This window comes from Pristiophorus japonicus, chromosome 1 (assembly GCF_044704955.1).
Source record: "Pristiophorus japonicus isolate sPriJap1 chromosome 1, sPriJap1.hap1, whole genome shotgun sequence".
NCBI lineage: Eukaryota > Metazoa > Chordata > Chondrichthyes > Pristiophoridae > Pristiophorus > Pristiophorus japonicus.
This window is the reverse complement of record NC_091977.1, coordinates 539187665-539208750: the sequence shown is the minus strand read 5'-3', so window position 1 is coordinate 539208750 and position 21086 is coordinate 539187665. Positions and strand designations below refer to the sequence as shown.

The 21086-nt window shown below is 48.0% G+C and overlaps 1 protein-coding gene across 1 annotated transcript in view; it reads right to left on the bottom strand.

Annotated features, from left to right (window-relative positions):
• LOC139261518 (zinc finger protein 521-like) overlaps positions 1-20532 on the bottom strand; it is a 671704-nt gene extending 651172 nt beyond the window's left edge. Inside the window, exons 1-2 of the mRNA XM_070877069.1 lie at positions 19733-20532; positions 8079-8138 (exon numbers count right to left, since the gene is read on the bottom strand). Coding sequence (XP_070733170.1) covers positions 8079-8138; positions 19733-19772 — 100 coding nt within the window. The 5' untranslated portion in view covers positions 19773-20532. The remainder of the gene's footprint in view (positions 1-8078; positions 8139-19732) is intronic.
• Positions 20533-21086: the final 554 nt, after the last annotated feature.

The following is a 21086-nucleotide window of genomic DNA, read 5'->3' as shown; positions in this document are numbered from 1 at the left end:
CTCTAGTTACGCTCTTAGAGCCCGGCCGTTCAGGGGTGATGTCGGGAGGCACTTCTTCACACAAAGGGTGCTGGGAATCTGGAACTCTCTCCCCCCCAAAAAGCTGTTGAGGCTGGGTGGGGGGGCTCAATTGAAAATTTCAGAAGTGACATTGATAAGATTTTTTTTAATCAGACAAGGGTTGTGGAACCAGGGCGGGTAGATGGAGTTCAGATACAGATCAGCCGTGATCGAAGTGATGCTCGAGGGGCTGAATGGCCTCCTCCTGTTCCCATGTTCGAACCTACACAATGTCATTTTGGGAGGAGGCATCATGGACAAGACTGATCCTGCAATCACTGTACATCCACAAACATACCAACAACAGGCACTTGAAAGTCATCAAGGACAAAAATCCTGGCTTAGCTTTTCTCCCTCTTTGGTGTAAGGATAGCAACATCTTGCATTGATATAGCACCGTTAACGTCGTAAAACGTCCCGAGGCGCTTGTATTTGACACCCAGCCACATAAGGAGATATTAGGACCGGTGACCAAAAGCCTGGTCAGAGAGATCGGTTTTAAGGAGCATCTTAAAGGAGGAGAGAGAGGTAGAGAGGCGGAGAGGTTTAGGGAGGGAATTCCAGAGCCTGGGGCTCCGGCAGCTGAAGGCATCGCTGCCTACGGTGGAGCGATTAAAATCGGGGATGTTCAAGAGGCCAGAATTGGAGGAGCGCAGAGATTTTGGAGTGTTGTAGGGTTTTGGAGGTTACAGAGATAGGGAGGGCTGTAGGGCTTTGGAGGAGGTTACAGAGATAGGGAGAGTTGTCGGGGCTGGAGTTGGTTACAGAGATAGGGAGGGGTGTAGGGCTGGAGGAGGTTATAGAGATAGGGAGGGGTGTGGGGCTGGAGGAGGTGACAGAGATAAGGAGGGGTGTAGGGCTGGAAGTGGTTAACAGAGATAGGGAAGGTTGTAGGGCTGGAGTTGGTTACAGAGATAGGGAGAGTTCTAGGGCTGGAGGAGGTTACAGAGATAGGGAGGGGGCGAGGTCATGGAGGGATTTGTAAACAAGGAGGAGAATTTTAAAATCGAGGCACTGCTTAACCGGAAGACAATATAGGTCAGTGAGCACAGGGGGTGATGGGTGAGTGGGACTCGATGCGAGTTAGGACATGGGGCAGTGAGCACAGGGGGTGATGGGTGAGTGGGACTTGGTGCGAGTTAGGACACGGGGCAGTGAGCACGGCGGGTGATGGGTGAGCGGGACACGGTGCGAGTTAGGACATGGGGCAGTGAGCACAGGGGGTGATGGGTGAGTGGGACTTGGTGCGAGTTAGGACACGGGGCAGTGAGCACAGGGGGTGATGGGTGAGCGGGACTTGGTGTGAGTTAGGACACAGAGCAGTGAGCACAGGGGGTGATGGGTGAGCGGGACTTGGTGCGAGTTAGGACACGGGGCAGTGAGCACAGGGGGTGATGGGTGAGCGGGACTTGGTGTGAGTTAGGACACAGAGCAGTGAGCACAGGGGGTGATGGGTGAGCGGGACTTGGTGCGAGTTAGGACACGGGGCAGTGAGCACAGGGGGTGATGGGTGAGCGGGACTTGGTGCGAGTTAGGACACGGGGCAGCAAAGTTTCCTACATTACAACAGTGATTACACTTCAAAGAGTACATCATTGGCTGTAAAGCGCTTTGGGACATTCCGAGGTCGCAAAAGGCGCTCTATAAATGCAAGCCTTTCTTTCTTCTCTACTTGGAAGAGAGGATCGCGTGGCAATAAAGAGTATACCCGAGCAGGGAGGATGGAGCCATCAGTCCCATCTCACAGCGATGGGTGAACGGGACTCGGTGCGAGTTAGGATATGGGCAGCAGAGTCTTTGGATGAGCTTATATTTATGGAGGGTGGAAGAGGGGAGATTGACCAGGAATGAGTTGGAATAGTCTAGTCTCGAAGGTAACGAAGGCACTGGCGAGGGTTTCAAAAACCTCCTGGCCATCAGAAATTGGTTGGCGCTTGGCTGATGGAGCGAACTGGGTGATTCCTTGTCTGGAGCGGAGCGGCCCAGACCCCACCCGATATTGGGCTTTGGGCCTGATTAACGTCGGATGGGTCGCCCCCGGGCAGTATCGCCGGCAAAGCCCAAGCGGGTTTCGTGCTCCTGCCAGTGGCAGAGGTAGGTAGCGCTCATTGCTTGCATGTCCCAGGTGACTGGTGGTCTGGATGAAGTGCTTGGGAACTTGGGGCCTTTTAAAATGGCAGCCATTAAGAACAAAAAAACATAAGAAATAGGAGCAGGAATAGGCCTTACCGCCCCACGAGCCTGCTCCGCCATTCAATACGATCATGGCTGATCCGATCATGGACTCAGTTCCACTTCCCTGCCCGCTCCCCATAACCCTTTACTCCCTTATCGGTTAAGAAACTGTCTATTTCTGTCTTAAATTTATTCAATGTCCCGGCTTCCACAGCTCTCTGAGGCAGCGAATTCCACAGATTTACAACCCTCAGAGAGAAGAAATTCCTCCTCATCTCAGTTTTAAATGGGCGGCCCCTTATTCTAAGATCATGCCCCCTAGTTCTAGTCTCCCCCATCAGTGGAAACATCCTCTCTGCATCCACCTTGTCAAGCCCCCTCATAATCTTATACGTTTCAATAAGATCACCTCTCATTCTTCTGAATTCCAATGAGTAGAGACCCAACCGGCTCAACCTTTCCTCATCAGTCAACCCGCTCATCTCCGGATTGACCTCGCTGATTTAAAATAGCTTAATCTCTGGAAAGACTTGCGTTTACATGATTCCAGGGGATGAGGGGCTCCGGTGGATAGACTGGAGAAGCTGGGGTTGTTCTCTTTGGAGCAGAGAAGGTTGAGAGGAGATATGATCGAGGTGTTCAAAATCTTGAGGGGTCTGGACAGAGTAGGTAGAGAGAAACTGTTCCCATTGGTGGAAGGGTCGAGAACCAGAGGACACAGATTTAAGGCGATTGGCAGAAAAACCAAAGGCCAATGAGGAATAATGTTTTTACGCAGCGAGTGGTTAGGATCTGGAATGCACGGCCTGAGAGGGTGATGGAGGCAGACTCAATCGTGGCTTTCAAAAGGGAGTTGGATAAGTACCTGAAGGAACAAAAATTGCAGGGCTCCGGGGAAAGGGCAGGGGAGTGGGACTGGCTGAAGTGCTCTTGCAGAGAGTCGGCACGGGCTCGACGGGCCGAATGGCGTCCTTCTGTGCTGTAACCGTTCTATGATTCTATATAGCGCCTTTTAGGACATCAGGACTCTCACAGCACTTTACTCGAGAACTGGTTGGCAGACAGGAAGCAGAGAGTCGGAATAAACGGGTCCTTTTCAGAATGGCAGGCAGTGACTAGAGTACCGCAGGGCTCAGTGCTGGGACCCCAGCTCTTTACAATATACATCAATGATTTGGATGAAGGAATTGAGTGTAATATCTCCAAGTTTGCAGACGACACTAAACTGGGTGGCGGTGTGAGTTGTGAGGGGGACACTAAGAGGCTGCAGAGTGACTTAGACAGGTTAGGTGAGTGGGCAAATGCATGGCAGATGCAGTATAATGCAGATAAATGTGAGGTTATCCACTTTGGGGGAAAAAACGTGGACAGAATATTATCTGAATGGTGGCAGATTAGGAAAAGGGGAGGTGCAACGAAACCTGGGTGTCAAGGTTCATCAGTCATTGAAAGTTGGCATACAGGTACAGCAGGCGGTAAAGAAGGCAAATGGTATGTTGGCCTTCATAGCTAGGGGATTTGAGTATAGGAGCAGGGAGGTCTTACTGTAGTTGTACAGGGCCTTGGTGAGGCCCCACCTGGAATATTGTGTACAGTTTTGGTCTCCTAATCTGAGGAAGGACGTTCTTGCTATTGAGGGAGTGCAGCGAAGGTTCACCAGACTGATTCCCGGGATGGCAGGACTGACATATGAGGAGAGACTGGATCAACTGGGCCTTTATACATTGGAGTTTAGAAGGATGAGAGGGGATCTCATAGAAACATACAAGATTCTGACGGGACGGGACAGGTTAGATGCGGGTAGATTGTTCCCGATGTTGGGGAAGTCCAGAACCAGGGGACACAGTCTTAGCATAAGGGGTAAGCCATTTAGGACTGAGATGAGGAGAAACTTCTTCACTCAGAGAGTTGTTAACCTGTGAAATTCCCTACCGCAGAGAGTTGTTGAGGGCAGTTCATTGGATATATTCAAAAGGGAGTTAGATATGGCCCTTACGGCTAAAGAAATCAAGGGATATGGAGAGAAAGCAGGAAAGAGGTACTGAGGGAATGATCAGCCATGATCATATTGAATGGTGGTGCAGGCTCGAAGGGCCGAATGGCCTACTCCTGCACCTATTTTCTATGTTTCTATGTTTCTACAGCCAATGAAGCCATTTTTAACGTGCAGTCAAGGCGCTATTTCGAAGAAGAGCACGGGAGTTATCCCCACTGTCCTGGGGGCCAATATTTATCCTTCAACCAACGTCACCAATTAAAACATTTCATTGCTGTTTGTGGGAGCTTGCTGTGCTAAGTTTGGCTGCCCCGTTTCCCACATTACAACAGTGACTACACTTCAAAAGTACTTCATTGGCTGTAAAGCGCCTTGGGGATGTCCTGAGATCGTTATATAAATGCAAGTCTTTCTGTCTACTGGTCTTGATGGAATTAAACTCAACTGCAAAGATCAGCTGAAAAAAAAGTGCTGGACCTTTTCATATCACTGCGATCGCTGGGCCAATTCTTCAAACAAGGATGACGAAGGTTCGTGACCCGGAACGTTAACTCTGTTTCTCCCTCCACAGATGCTGCCCGACCCGCTGAGATTTCCAGCATTTTCTGTTTTTTATTCCAGATTCCAGCATCCGCAGTGTTTTGCTTTTGTGTAAGGACGACACTAGAGCCATGAGGTTATACACATCGGAGAACAATGCATAGACTGGGGCCCTTTTCTCTCGAGGAGTGAGCTGACACAGGTCTTTAAAATGATGAAGGGGTTCGATCGGGTAGGCGTAGAGAAAGGTATAATTTCCACTTGTGGGGGGTGGGGCCAGAACTGGGGGCCATCAATATAAGACAGTCACTAATAAATCCAATGGGGAATTCAGGAGAAACTTCTTTACCCAGAGAGTGGTGAGAATGTGGAACTCGCTGCCACAGGGAGGGGGTTGAGGTGAATAGTATCGATGCATTTAAGGGGAAGCTGGATAAACACATGAGGGAGAAAGGAATAGAAGGATATGGTGATGGGGTGAGATGGAGAGGGGTGGGAGGGGGCTGGTGTGGAGCATAAACCCCGGCACGGAGCGGTTGGGCCCATTGGCCTGTTTCTGGGCCGTACATTCTCTGTAATTCTATGAGAAATATTCCTTTTGTCACTAACCACAACAATTGAAACACATACAATAGTCAGTGCGACATATGTAATGTCCCACGACGGATCAGTAAAATATACAATTTAAACTTGGTCCGATCAAGTTTCTGGAGTGGGACTTGAACCCACAACCATCTAACTCAGAGGCGAGAGTGCTACCCACTGAGCCACAGCTGACACCAATGAGGAAGGATATGGTGATGAGGGAAATGAAGAGGGGTGGGAGGAGGTTCATGTGGAGCATAAACACTGGCATGGACCCGTTAGGCCGAATGGCCTGGTTTTTGCACTGTATATTGTGTGTAGAGAAGTGTGAGGTAATGCATTTGGGGAGGGCTAACAAGGAAAGGGAATACACATTAAATGGTAGGACACTGAGAAGTGTAGAGGAACAAAGGGACCTGGGAGTGCCCTAAAGGTGGCAGGCCAGGTAGATAAGATGGTTAAGAAGGCATACGGGATGCTTGCCTTTATTGGCCGAGGCATAGAATACAAGAGCAGGGGGGCGTTTATGCTTGAACTGTATAAAACACTGGTTAGGCTACAGCTGGAGTACTGTGTGCAGTTCTGGTCACATTACAGGAAGGACGGGATTGCACTGGAAAGGGTGCAGAGGAGATTCACGAGGATGTTGCCGGGAGTGGAGAATCTCAGTTATGGGGACAGATTGGATAGGCTGGGGTTGCTTTCATTGGAACAGAGGAGGCTGAGGGGAGACCTGATTGAGGTGTATAAAATTATGAGGGGTCGTATAGCGTGGATAGGTAGGACCTGTTTCCCTTGGCAGAGGGGTCAATAATCAGGGGGCATAAATTTAAAGTAATTGGGGGGAGGTTTAGAGGGGATTTGAGGGGAAGCTTCTTCACCCAGAGGGTGGTGGGGGTCTGGAACTCACGGCCTGAAAGGGTGGTAGAGGCAGAAACCCTCACCACATTTAAAAAGTACTTGGATGTGCACCTGAAGTGTCGTAACCTACAGGGCTACGGACCGAGAGCTGGAAAGTGGGATTAGGCTGGGTAGCTCTTGGTCGGCCGGCGCGGACTCGATGGGCCGAAATGGCCTCCTTCCGTGCTGTAAACGCCTGTGGTTCAATTCTACAATAATGAGTGACCGATTTCCTTGTGTGTTCAGTATTCCCGAGGGGGCGATGCCTCATCGCAGGCTGTGGAGCACGCCCAGCATGGACTCGATGTCGCTCCCGAGCAGCTGCACATGCATCAGACCCCCACGGACGTCAGAGAGTGTGCGAGGGGAATTTAAGAATGAGAGGAGTTAAGTATCAAGCCACCAGGAAGTTGTGTGTGTGTGAGATCCAGCACTACATGCAAAGTGTGTGTGTGTCCAGCACTGAGGCGACACACCCCACACAGTGAACGCAAATCACAAAGGGTTTTGATCGAGTAAATAGGGAGACAGCGTTTCCACTGCCAGGAAGGTCGATAACAGAGGACTCAGATTGAAGATAATCGCGATTTTTAAAAAAAAAACGCAGCGAGTTGTTGTGATCTGGAACGCGCTGCCTGAAAGGGCGGTGGGAGAAGATTCAATTGTAACTTTCAAACGGGGAATTGGATAAATACTTGAAGAGAAACACATTTCATCATAGGCAGTCCCTCGGAATCGAGGAAGACTTGCTTCCACTCTTAGAATGAGTCCTTAGGTGGGTGAACAGTCCAATACGAGAGCCACAGACCCTGTCACAGGTGGGACGGACAGAGTGGTTGGAGGAAAGGGTGGGTGGGACTGGTTTGCCGCACGCTCCTTCCGCTGCCTGCGCTCGCTTTCTGCATGCTCTCGGCGACGAGACTCGAGGTGCTCGGCGCCCTCCCGGATGCACTTCCTCCACTTAGGGCGGTCTTTGGCCCAGGGACTCCCAGGTGTCGGTGGGGATGTTGCACTTTATCAGGGAGGCTTTGAGGGTGTCTCTTGTAACGTTTCCTCTGCCCACCTGGGGCTCGCTTGCCGTGAAGGAGTTTTGCAGGGCTGTGAGGAAAGAGCAGGGGGAGCGGTGGCGGGGGTGGGAATGTGACTAATGGGATCGCTCTTTCAAGGAGCCAGCACAGGCACGATGGGCCGAATGGCCTCCTTCTGTGCTGCGTGATTCTACGCGTCAATATAATCCGCACACCTAACTTCCACCGCCCGCTGACTATTCTCACGGTGCCGTCTCGATAAATCTCGGTTCCAGATCCTGCAGCCTCAGTAACAAGTTAATTTTAGACCCAGTTTAACACGGTGGCAGATTTCATCGGTGTAGGTGAGATATTACAGCTCTGCTCGGTCGCAGGTACAGACACACGTACGCATACACTGACAGATGGAAACGCCACTCTTGCAAATTCACTGTCACCTTCCACTTTTTAAATATAAAAGAGATACAAACATGCATGGAATTAAGCAACAGCTCTCTCTCGCTCTCTCTCTTGGCAATTCTTTGCTGATTTCTGCTGCTCCCCTTGTTACTGGGAGAACACGACTCAACAAAAAAAAAACAATATTGGTGCTCGCAAAGCAGACGACATATTTACATTAGACTGCTCCTTGAATTTCCTGAGATTTTTAAATTGTGGAAATCAGTGTCAGTCACTGCTTTTGACATCCGCTGTCTGCTGATACTAAAGCAGATTTTCCACTGTCACCACAACCTCCAAATCTTGCCAAATCTACTTCAATGATAAACGCTGCTAATTAGTGATTATAACATTACCGCTTTGAGTGCCTGTCTGCCCCACAGTAGGATGCAGGTCTTCCGTCTCATTTTCCTCTACTGCGTCCAAAAAAAAAGAAATGAAAAAGAGTTGTTAGTTAAAGTGGGAGACACAAAATGCCACCAGCTCTATTTACATACAGCATTTTTTTTTTCACACACAGATATTTAGCACGGCAACGGGGAGACTAAAGACACAAAGTGGGGCAAGAGACTGGATTTGTGCCTTGCACCGACTACTGGCTAGCAACTAACGTCAATGTGCTAAGTGTCAAGACAGTGGCTCAGTGGGCAGCCCACTCGCCTCGAAGTCAGAAGGTTGTGCATTCAAGTCCCATTCCAGGGACTCGAAGCACAAAAATCTAGGCTGGTGCTCCCAGTGCAGTACTGAGGGAGTACTGCACTGTCAGAGGTGCTGTCTTTCCAAGGCCCCTGTCTGCTCTCTCTGGTGGACGTAAAAGATCCCACGGCACTGTTTCGAAGAAGAGCAGTGGGGCCAATATTTATCTGTCAACCAACATCACTAAAGAGCAGGTTATCTGGTCATTATCACGTTGCTCTTTGTGGGAGCTTGCTGTGTGCGAAGTGTTTGCTACATTACAACAGTGACTACACTTGAAAAAGTACTTCATTGGCTATAAAGTGCTTTGAGATGTCCCAAGGTCAGGTGCTATATAAATGCAAGTCTGTCTTTCTTTCTAAAACGGCACTGCAGTATACGAGAAGAGATGAGAACACAAAGGGATATAGTCAGACTAAGTGAGTGGGCAGTAAGGTAGCAGATGGAGTATAATGAGGTTATTCACTTTGGCAGGAAGAATAGAAAAACAGAATATTTTTAAAGTGCTGAGAAGCTTTTAAATGTTGGTGTTCAGGAGATTTGGGGATCCTTGTACACAGAGAGTTAGTATGAAGGTACAGCAAGCAATAAGTAAGGCAAATGGTATGTTGTCCTTTATTGCCCAGGGGGTTGGAGTACAAGAGTAAGGAAGTCTTGCTACAACTGTACAGGGCCCTTGGGGAGATCACACCTGGAGTACTGCACACAGCTTTGGTCTCCTTATTTAAGGAATGATAGACTTGTCTTGGAGGTTCACTCATTGATTCCTGGGATGAGAGGGTTGTCATATGAGGAGAGATTGAGTAGATCGGACCTATACTTTCTGGAGTTTAGAAGAATGAGAGGTGATCTCATTGAAACATACAAGATCCTGAGGGGGCTTGACAGGGTGGATGCAGGGAGGATGTTTCCCCCGGGCTGGAGAGTCTAGAACCGGGGGTCACAGTCTCAGGATAAGGGGTCGGCCATTTAGGACTTGGATGAGGAGGAATTTCTTCACTCAGAGGGTGGTGAATCTTTGGAATTCTCTGCCCCAGAGGGCTGTGGAGGCTGAGTCTCTGAGTATATTTAAGGTGGAGATCGATAGATTTTTGGACTCTCGGGGAATCGAGGGATGTGGGGATCGGGCGGGAAAGTGGAGTTGAGATCGAAGATCAGCTGTGATCTTATTGAATGGCGGAGCAGGCTCGAGGGGCCGAATGGCCGACTCCTGCTCCTATTTCTTATGTTTAGAACAGGGTTTCAATTAACGCATAAAAATTCCATCTGCACCAACGAGAGATATTTCGATGCAGTTGTATAAAAGAGGACAGGACATTTTCATTAAGTGTGTTTCTGTCACTTGCCCTTCTTGGCAGAACGCAGTGCGCTCCCTCTACAGCCCACATAAGCAGGTAAGCATTGACGTTGGCCAGTGTTAGAGCACTGGCACTGTTTCAAACTTGGTGGATGAGGACATATATAGAGCAAGTGACAGTGCATCCTCGCTGGTGTGTGTGTGTGTGTGTGTGTGTGTGTGTGTGTGTGCGTGTGTGTGTGTGCAGGTGTGTGCGCGAGGCATACGCGAAGGCATTTCTCATCACTGAAACAACAGCTGTAGAGCGACCATCAGGTGTACCCTGCTCTACTTATTTCCATGCTCATCCTTCAGGTTGAAACACAGCGTGTGGCTACACAACTCTGGGCAATAATTCACAAACAGGGAAAAAAAAAAAAATCATCATTTTTTTTTTCCTTTTTCGCAGCCAAAACGATCGCACCCCCCCCCCAAATAATATTGAAATGTGCCAACATTGCATTGGCACTCCACACAGTGACAACGGCTTGGAGGGCACAGTGCGTTGCGAGAGGATGTTGGCCATCTGTCCAGCCCAGCAATTTTTTTTCTCCGCTGGTAACTGGGAGCTCTTATGTTTATTAAAGGCAGGACCAGGTGGCACGGCATATTGGACGTTACCAACGCCTGATTTCCCCACATGGTGAGCTGCCATTTTTAGCTGCACTCTTTGACGGGGCAGGGGGGGGGGAACGAGGGGCAGGGGGGAATGGCGGGGGAGAGGGGCGGAATGAAATCGAAGAACTGGGCAAAGCAGTTGCAGGAAGCAAGTGGAGGAGACGAAGCAACCTACATAGCTGGGGGGGGGGGCACGGCGGAGGAGAAAAGAGGGGTCTATTCATGTTCCCTGCTCCCCCCCCTCCCCACCACTCCCTCCCCCTCTGCTTACAAAGCAGCACTGCTAACAGGCGGTAGAATGAGGTTGCCCTGTAAGCTTGCTCGAGTTGGGCAAGTGGTACCTGTATCTGGCAAAGGGAGGGGTCGGTAAAAAGGGCAGGGTTTTGCAAATTGAAAAGTGGGGGGGTTGTGGGGGGAGATGGATGAATGGTTCTGGAAACTCGGCATCACATGAGAAACCTTTGTGGAAATACTGCAGTTCATTCGTTCGTCGGTGTTTCATTCACAGTGGTGGTTTCTCTCTCTCTCTCTCTCTCTCTCTCTCGGACTGAACTGGTCTATTAGCTGGAGCAAGGGTCAGACGCTGTGTGACAAAGCCCGGCTGGGTGCTGCAATGTAAATCCTTATGGAATGTCCAGCTGAAGCCAGAATTCCAAAGTGTGCTCTCAATCACGCGCCCCTTTACACTTTCATTCTAAACTTGCTTGGCCCGAGGAGGCTTGCAGCTTGCAACAACAAGAAAAGACTTTCGAGGGCTCTTAAAGTGACTAAAAAAAAAAACACGACCATAAAACAAAGCTAGTCTTTCCAAATCCACCTGACAAAAACGAATTAACCAACTAAATTCAATGTATTAAGGATTGGAACTCGAGTTTTAGAAACGAGAAAAGTAAAACTATTAAGTTAAAAAAAAAAGATATATATATATAATATATATATATACCATTGGCCTTTAAACATGAGACAGTGCAACCTTCAATAAAGCACTGTTGAAGACATGTAACCATTTACGTGCACACTAGTTTAATTCAGAATGCCTTTTTAGTCAGTGCAGCAGCACATATGGACAGGACTGCAATGCATTAGCAAAGCCCAACTCAACACTCAATTTGTTCAGTGCTGAGACGGTGTCGACTAAGACAGATTATAAAAGAAATTAAATGAAATAAAATGTGCACAGTTGTTGCCTCTCCTGTTTTGGCACAATTTGGAAAAGTAGCCAAATTCACTCTCTGCCCCTCTTGTGTGTTTACGCACCTCTGGGATTAAACTAACTCGTGCCCTGTAGTCGAAAATTTTCCCCAACAACTTATATTTATATAGCGCCTTTAATGAAGTAACATGCCCCAACGCGCTTCACGGGAGTGACTAGCAGAGAAAATTTTACACCCGAGCCACATAAGGAGATATTAGGGCAGATGACCAGAAGCTTGGTCAGAGAGGTAGGTTTTAAGGAGCGTCTTAAAGGAGGAGAGGCGGAGAGGGTTAGGGAGCGAGTTCCAGAGCTTGGGGCCCAGGCAGCAGAAGGCACGGCCACCGATGGTGGAGCGATTATAATCAGGGATGCTCAGGAGGTCAGAATTGGAGGAGCGCAGACATCTCAGAGGGTTGTGGGGCTGGAGGAGGTAACAGAGATAGGGAGGGGTGAGGGCATGGAGGGATTTGTAACGAGGATTGGAATTTTAAAATCGAGGCATTACACCCCAATCAATAGGCAGAGCTACTCCATGCCCCCATCACCAGAAGTACCCTGTGTCCTGTGCTACTTTCCGAGCTCACCTCTTTACATTTTCAAATATGTAAAAATAAAACAATGTATTTTTGAATTTTCTGTGCAAATCAAGCCAGAACGGGACACTAAATCTAGACTAAAACCAATCTGGTTATAACCTGCTCCTAAACAAATATAAGACTTGCATTTCTATAGCGCCTTTCACGACCACCGGATGTCTCAAAGGGGTTTGCAGCCAATGAAGTACTTTTTGGAGTGTAGTCACTGTTGTAATGTGGGAAACGCGGCAGCCAATTTGCGCACAGCAAGCTCCCACACACAGCAATGTGAAGGTGACCAGATTCTCCGTAGTTTCTTTTTAAATAATGATGTGGATTGAGGGATAAAAATTGGCCCCAGGGCATCGGAGATAACTCCCCCTGCTCTTCTTCGAAATAGTGCTGCGGGATCTTTTACGTCCACCTGAGGAGGCAGACGGGGCCTCGGTTTAACGTCTCATCTGAAAGATGCAGATAGGGGGATGGGGCGTGGGGGCAGCTAAAGTTGTAAAACTCCCAGTAGACTGCAAAGACCACCACATTTCACAGTAGGAAGAGGTTAAAAAAAAAATCAAATAATAGAAGCAGACCATCATACTGTCGGATCTATGGTGATGTGAAGCCACATTTAAATAGTACAGAAACATAACCACATTGGGAGAGAGTGATGATTTTCCCCCCCTCCAAATGGCTCATCGCTGATACAGTATATGGAGATAGGTCAACCACAGAGCACGCAAGAACGAGAGGAGCAGGAGTCGGCCATTCGGCCCCTCGAGCCTGCTCCGCCATTCAATAAGACCACGGCTGATCTTTAACCTCAACTAGACCTTCCCTTGAGAGAAGAGGAGTGTTATGTGTTGGACAACAACTGATTTGTTATGTTATGTTTAAGGAGTGGTGTAGCATATGCATGTGACCTTCCTGTACACAGAGAGCAAAAAATCCAAACTTCTGGCCCTGAATATTTAGGGTTTTTTATTCATTCCTGGGATGTGGGCATCGCTGGCAAGGCCGGCATTTATTGCCCATCCCTAATTGCCCCTTGAGAAGGTGGTGGTGAGCCGCCTTCTTCAACCGCTGCCGACCTTTTTTCCTGGCGGTTTGGTATAACTTGCCAGGCCATTTCAGAGGGGCAGTCACCCACTTTGCTGTGGGTCTGGAGCCACGTATTGGCCAGACCGGGTAAGGGCGGCAGATTTCCTTCCCTTGAAGGACAACAGTGAACCAGACTGGGTTTTTAACGACAATCCGGTACTTTCAAGGTCACCATTACTCTTACAAACTACGAATTCCAGCTTTAATGAACGGAATTTAAATTCCCCAGGCGCTGTGGTGGGATTTGAACTCACGTCCCCAGATCGTTAGTTCAGGCCCTTGGATTACGAGTCCCGTAACGTAACCGCAAAGCGAACGTACCCCTGTAATTGAGTATCTCATTGAAGAGAATGTGACACTTCAGGGCAGAGGGATGTTTTAACAATATAGAAAACGATCTCAACCCAGCCTCCCGTTTAGAATATAAACCCCTCTGCCTCTCTCGCTTCCTTTAAGACTCCCCCTAAATCCTACCAAGCTTCTGGTCACCTGTCCCAAGATCTCCTGACGTGCCTCGGTTTTGTCTGCTCATCGCTTCCCGTGAGGCGCCTTGGGGCCTCAAAGGCGCTATATAAATGCAATTTGTTGGCGATAAAGTCCCCCTTTAGCACAATCTCTCTGGGCAGTTTCTATAAAAGGCCTGTCAATTAAATACCGAGCGGTGAAACTTAACTCAAATGGCTTTGATTTTTTTTGACAAATACTAATGCGCGCGCACACGCCCGCAGCCTCTCTACACTCAAACCTCGTCGAGAATTTCCTGTGTTCTCCCCTTTGCTTTCAGGTGTACGGCTGATGCGAGCCTGATCTACACAGAATCGTTCAGCCAGAGAGGGCCAAACAGATTCATTATTCAGAGCGCAGGACCCGACATCCACAATTGCCAGTTGCCTGCTCCAGTCCCCATCCAATAAGCTCGGGCATCTCATATCTCTGCTCATAATCAATTTATGGGCAGGCAAACAATGGCTTCACACTCCATACTTAAATCGGCTCCTTATCATTTATAATTAACATCTTCCTACCGACCCAGTCCCATCTCAAACTTAAAATATATGCACATATTTTTCTATTGTGTCTCAATTCAGATTAATTCTGGAAATCAATTATCTGGCAGCGTGAAGGTGTCAATACAGCACCGATGTTCGGAAGTCAGTGAGACCCTGCTCCTTCATGTCAATCCTTGCTGCCACACAAGAGGTTAAGTGTTAAATGCCCTGTGTCTGCTATCATTTAATGTGTCAACTGGCGTAATTACATATCCCTCCAATAATTAAGTCATAGCGATTGTTTAAAAAGAATTGCATTCTCAACATCTGCCTGCAAAACTCTTAAACTCTCCCTTTCAGCCAAATTAATTTAAGTTTAATTTTGAAGGGGGTGAGAAATTCATCTGATAGCCTGGTTGGATTCTCACAGCGAGTTACCTGTCTGAATCAGGCTCAAACACACACAGAAAAACGCCTTTCAAACCAGACTACATGCCCCCAGTCAAGAATATCACCCCAGCAGTGACGGTTCTTTTAAACAGACTCATATCATTTCCTTATTTCGCATAGTGGGTCCTTTTAAAAAAAATTCTCAAACCGATTTAAGCAAATGTTAAAGAAAAGCAAGGCCATCTTTAAAGATCACTTCGATAAAACTGCGGTCGTTAAGTTGCAGGAGCCTTCCACAAAAAATGACACAAAAAAAATAACTTAAAAAAAATAAGATCGATTTATTTCTCGTGGTCTAAAATCGGAGGCATCTTTTTAAAAAAAAAAAATTAACATCTGGTTGCCTCGTATTATTATTTAAATAAAAGTTGAACTGATTATTACGAACCCGAAGCTATTTCTGGGGACGTATCTCGCCGGTTAATACACACACAGAAAAATCCAAGCCAATGAGTCTCTCCTTTGCTCAGATACAATTGTATCTTGTTGAAGGGGATACAGGGGACTTGTCAATATCCGTGTGTACATTTCAAAGCAGGAACAGGGGCCGGCTAACCCTGGACTGCTCCAGATCCTCCTGCAACACAAATCGATCTGCCTTAGCTCAAGCTGTGCAATGGACACTTGTTATTGTTATTTCTCATTTTGTTATTTAAAAAGCTTCTTGTAGCTCAAGGAATCTCAGGCCCAGAGCCATGCGACTGTAACTAAGACCTCACATTCCTTCACAGCCCGAACATATTCATCTCAGCAAAGTCCCACACTGTATCTTAGCAAAGTCCCACACCGTCTCTCAGCAAAGTCCCACACTGTCTCTCAGCAACGTCCCACACTGCATCTCAACAACGTCCCACACTGCATCTCAGCAAAGTCCCACACTGCATCTCAGCAACGTCCCACACTGTCTCTCAGCAAAGTCCCACACCGTCTCTCAGCAAAGTCCCATACTACATCTCAGCAACGTCCCACACTGCATCTCAGCAACGTCTCAAAATGTATCTCAGCAATGTCCCACACTGTCTCTCAGCAAAGTCCCACACTGTCTCTCAGCAAAGTCCCACACTGTCTCTCAGCAAAGTCCCACACTGTCTCTCAGCAAAGTCCCACACTGCATCTAAAGATCCCACACTGCATCTCAGCAAAGTCCCACACTGTATCTCAGCAAAGTCCCACACTGCATCTCAGCAACGTCCCACACTGTCTCTCAGCAAAGTCCCACACCGTCTCTCAGCAACGTCCCACACTGCATCTCAGCAACGTCCCACACTGCATCTCAGCAACGTCTCAAAATGTATCTCAGCAATGTCCCACACTGTCTCTCAGCAAAGTCCCACACTGTCTCTCAGCAACGTCCCACACTGTCTCTCAGCAAAGTCCCACACTGTCTCTCAGCAAAGTCCCACACTGCATCTCAGCAAAGTCCCACACTGCATCTAAAAGTCCCACACTGTATCTCAGCAACGTCCCACACTGCATCTAAAAGTCCCACACTGTCTCTCAGCAACGTCCCACACTGCATCTAAAAGTCCCACACTGTCTCTCAGCAACATCTCAAAATGTATCTCAGCAACGTCCCACACTGTATCTTAGCAAAGTCCCACACCGTCTCTCAAAGTCCCACACTGTATCTCAGCAACGTCCCACACTGCATCTCAGCAACGTCTCAAAATGTATCTCAGCAACGTCCCACACTGTCTCTCAGCAACGTCCCACACTGCATCTAAAAATCCCACACTGTATCTCAGCAAAGTCCCACACTGTATCTCAGCAACGTCCCACACTGTCTCTCAGCAACGTCCCACACTGTCTCTCAACAAAATCCCAGACTGTATCCTAGCAAAGTCCCAAACTGTATCCCAGCAAAGTGCTACACTGTATAAGAACATAAGAAATAGGAGCAGGAGTAGGACTTACGGCCCCTCGAGCCTGCTCCGCCATTCAATAAGACCATGGCTGATCTGATCATGGACTCAGCTCCACTTCCCTGCCCACTCCCCATAACCCTTTATTCCCTTATCGCTCAAAAATCTGTCTATCTCCGCCTTAAATATATTCAATGACCCAGCCTCTACAGCTCTCTGGGGCAGAGAATTCCACAGATTTACAACCCTCAGAGAAGAAATTCCTCCTCATCTCAGTTTTAAATGGGCAGCCTCTCCCTAGTTCTAGTCTCCCCTATCAGTGGAAACATCCTCTCTGCATTCACCTTGTCGATCCCCCTCATTATCTTATTCGTTTCGATAAGATCACCTCTCATTCTTCTGAACTCCAATGAGTAAAGGCCCAACCTACGCAACCTATCCTCATAAGTCAACCCCCTCAACCCTGGAATCAACCTAGTGAACCTTCTCTGAACAGCTTCCAATGCAAGTATATCCTTCCTTAAATATGGAGACCAAAACTGTACGCAGTACTTCAGGTGTGGCCTCACCAATACCCTGTATAACTGTAGTAGGACTTCCCTGCTTTTATATTCTATCCCCCTTGCAATAAAGGCCAACATTCCATTTGCCTTCCTGATCACTTGCTGTACCTGCATACTAACTTTTTGTGCTGCATGCACAAGGACCCCCAGATCCGTCTGTACTGAAGCACTTTGCAATTTTTCTCCATTTAATTTATAATTTGCTTTTCTATTATTTCTGCCAAAGTGGATAACCTCACATTTCCCACATTATACTCCATCTGCCAAATTTTTGCACTCACTTATCCTGTCTATATCTCTTTGCAGACTCTTTGTGTCCTCCTCACAATTTGCTTTCCCACTCATCTTTGTATCATCAGCAAACTTGGCCACACTACACACTCGGTCCCTTCATCCAAGTCGTTAATATAGATTGTAAATAGTTGGGGTCCCAGCAGATCCCTGCGGCACTCCACTAGTTACTGATTGCCAACCTGAGAATGAACCATATTATCTCTCAGCAAAGTCCGACATTGTCTCTCAGTAAAGTCCCACACTGTATCTCGGCAACGTCCCACACTGTCTCTCAGTAAAGTCCCACACTGCATCTGGGCAACGTCCCACACTGCATCTGGGCAACGTCCCACACTGCATCTCGGCAACGTCCCACACTGCATCTGGGCAACGTCCCACACTGTATCTCGGCAACGTCCCACACTGTATCTCGGCAACGTCCCACACTGTATCTCGGCAACGTCCCACACTGTATCTCGGCAACGTCCCACACTGTATCTCGGCAACGTCCCACACTGTATCTCAGCAACGTCCCACACTGCATCTAAAAGTCCCACACTGTCTCTCAGCAAAGTCCCACACTTATCTCAGCAACGTCCCACACTGCATCTCAGCAACGTCCCACACTGCATCTCAGCAACGTCCCACACTGCATCTCAGCAACGTCCCACACTGCATCTAAAAGTCCCACACTGTCTCTCAGCAACCTCGCACACTGTATCTCAGCAACGTCCCACACTGTCTCTCAGCAACCTCGCACACTGTATCTCAGCAATGTCCCACACTGTCTCTCAGCAACGTCCCACACTGCATCTAAAAGTCCCACACTGTCTCTCAGCAACGTCCCACACTATCTAAAAGTCCCACACTGTATCTCAGCAACATCCCACACTGTATCTAAAAGTCCCACACTGTCTCTCAGCAATGTCCCACACTGCATCTAAAAGTCCCACACTGTATCTCAGCAACATCCCACACTGTATCTAAAAGTCCCACACTGTCTCTCAGCAATGTCCCACACTGCATCTAAAAGTCCCACACTGTATCTCAGCAATTTCCCACACTGCATCTAAAAGTCCCACACTGTCTCTCAGCAACGTCCCAAATTGTATCTCAGCAACGTCCCACACTGTATCTCAGCAACGTCCCAAATTGTATCTCAGCAATGCCCCACACTGCATCTCAGCAACGTCCCAAATTGTATCTCAGCAATGCCCCACACTGTATCTCAGCAACGTCCCAAATTGTATCTCAGCAACGTCCCACACTGCATCTCAGCAACGTCCCACACTGCATCTCAGCAAAGTCCCACACTGCATCTCAGCAACGTCCCAAATTGTATCTCAGCAATGCCCCACACTGTATCTCAGCAACGTCCCAAATTGTATTTCAGCAAAGTCCCACACTGCATCTCAGCAACGTCCCAAATTGCATCTCAGCAATGCCCCACACTGTATCTCAGCAACGTCCCAAATTGTATCTCAGCAAAGTCCCACACTGTATCTCAGCAACGTCCCACACTGTCTCACAGCAAAGTCCCACATTGTATCTAAAAGTCCCACACATACTGTATCTCAAGGTGCCACACACACTGGATCTCAGCTAAGTCCCCCTGCAGACGGTATCTCAGCCAAGTTCCACCGCGATTGTATCTCAGCTAGGTCCCCTCTCAGCTAGGTCCCACACCCGGCACACGTTGTATCTCAACTCAGCCCCCTGCCTCCCCTCCCGTGATCGGACCTAACAACAAAGTCCCAGAGCCAAGCAGCACCCACACAAGTCACACACAGTGAGCCAGAGATTGGGAAGGCGGGTGTGGTAGGGTAGGGGGGGGGGGGGGGGGGAGGTTGGGTTTGAAGCCAAATCTCCCCCCGACCTGAGCGTCTATCCAGCCAACACCGAGGCAGCCGCTGGTGTGTGTGTGTGTGTGTGTGTGTCCCTTACCCCTCCTCTCTCTTAGCCCATCCTGGGCACCATCAACACCGGCTCCCAAAACACTCAGCCCCCAGCACCAGCAGAAAGCTGCTCCGACTCCACCAGCTCCCAGTGCCAGCACCAGCCCACAAACACCAGCCCAGCGAGTAGCGTTACTTCGCTGAGAATTAGACACAAGATGCTCCTATACAACAACAGCATAACACACTTTCTACACACACACACACACACACTCTCTCTCTCTCTCTCTCTCCCCCCTTTTGCAGATTTAACTTCTGACACATTCAGGGTATGTGTGTGTTGTGTGTGAGTGTGAGTGGGTATGTGTGTGTGTGGGTGTGATTGAGTGTGTGGGTGAGAGTATGTGAGTGTGTGTGTCTGTAAGTGTGTGTATGTGTGTGAGTATTTTTGGGTACTTACCTTTTAGCGCTCTTGGCTTCGCTTGTTTTCGGCGAGACATCCTATACGCTCAAAAATACCCTTCTTCAAGACTTGGGTCTGGGGTTTTTTTTTCCTCCTCTCTTATTAAAAGCCCCCTTGACACGCTCCCACTGCTCTGCTGCCCTCAGTAAATGTTGCTCTCTCTCTGTCTCTTAGAATTAAAATAAGCAGATCATTGTGTCTCTGTCTGCCTTAGCCTTATTACCCTGCTTCCAAAAAAAAACTGCATCCAGCAAAAAAAAACTAGGCTTTTTTTTGTAATGTTGTGATAAAAAAGTCAAAGACTTTCTCCACCATCAGAAGGAGGGAATTATAATTTTTTTCTTGCAATGCACTGCAGGGAGAGAAAACGAAAAAAAAAATCCAGACGTTTTTAAAATAAAATAAAAATTTAGAAGGTCCAACATACTTTTTTCTGCATTCCAAAACTCGCCTCCTATCTTTTTTTTGGAGGAGGAGGAGGGGGGGGGGCACTTGCTATATAAATATATACATTTTTCTCTCTCCCCCCCTCCCCTTTAAAAAAATAATCCTGGCTGGAATCGGTGGCTTGCAAAAAAAAAAGCTCTAAGTCTTATCGGTGGAGTGGTAGCAGAAGTGAGAGAGGCGATTTCCCCACTCCCTCCTCATCACAAACCTGCAAGGTCTTGCACTGCGCTGTCGTTCCAGTAGTCCACATAATAATGGAAAATTTAAACAAGGCCCCAAACCCATCAACATGACTCCGGAGGGGGCCCCTTCCCCACAGGGACACGCACTGTACGTAATCACTGAGGAAATCATTGTCAGCCTCAGAGTGCACGCTTGGTGCATGATGAAACCTAAAGCCAGCAGCAAGATCTGGACTTCTGGATTCCCAGTCCCCAACAAAAACTCCGGATCTGGAGCCTTGTGCTTGCCTCTTGCTGCTTGCTTGCTGCAGCCGCTGCTCCTGCCTTTTTTTTTTGCTTCTTTTTTCCCTCTCTCTCTCTCTCTCTCTTCCCACTTTTTTTTTAGAAAAAAAGCATCTTTCGAAGCTGCACTCTTCCCCCTTCTGGCTGCATTTCATAATATTTTCCGCCTCCCTTTTATGTTTCACTGCAGCTTCCCTTCTCCAATTCCAACCCCCCCGAAATTGTTTCTCACGAGGAGCTGTTTATTTTTTTTAAATACAAATGTTTCTCTTTCTCTGGTTTGTTGCTGGATGGACGATCTATCCGGGTGGATGAGCGTGGAATATTTTGGGAAGTTGAATTATTTTGAAATTTGCAATAGTTTGGAAAGTTAAAATATTTTGGAAAGTTGGAATATTTTGGAAAGTTGCGATATTTTGAAAAGTTGTGATATTTTATAA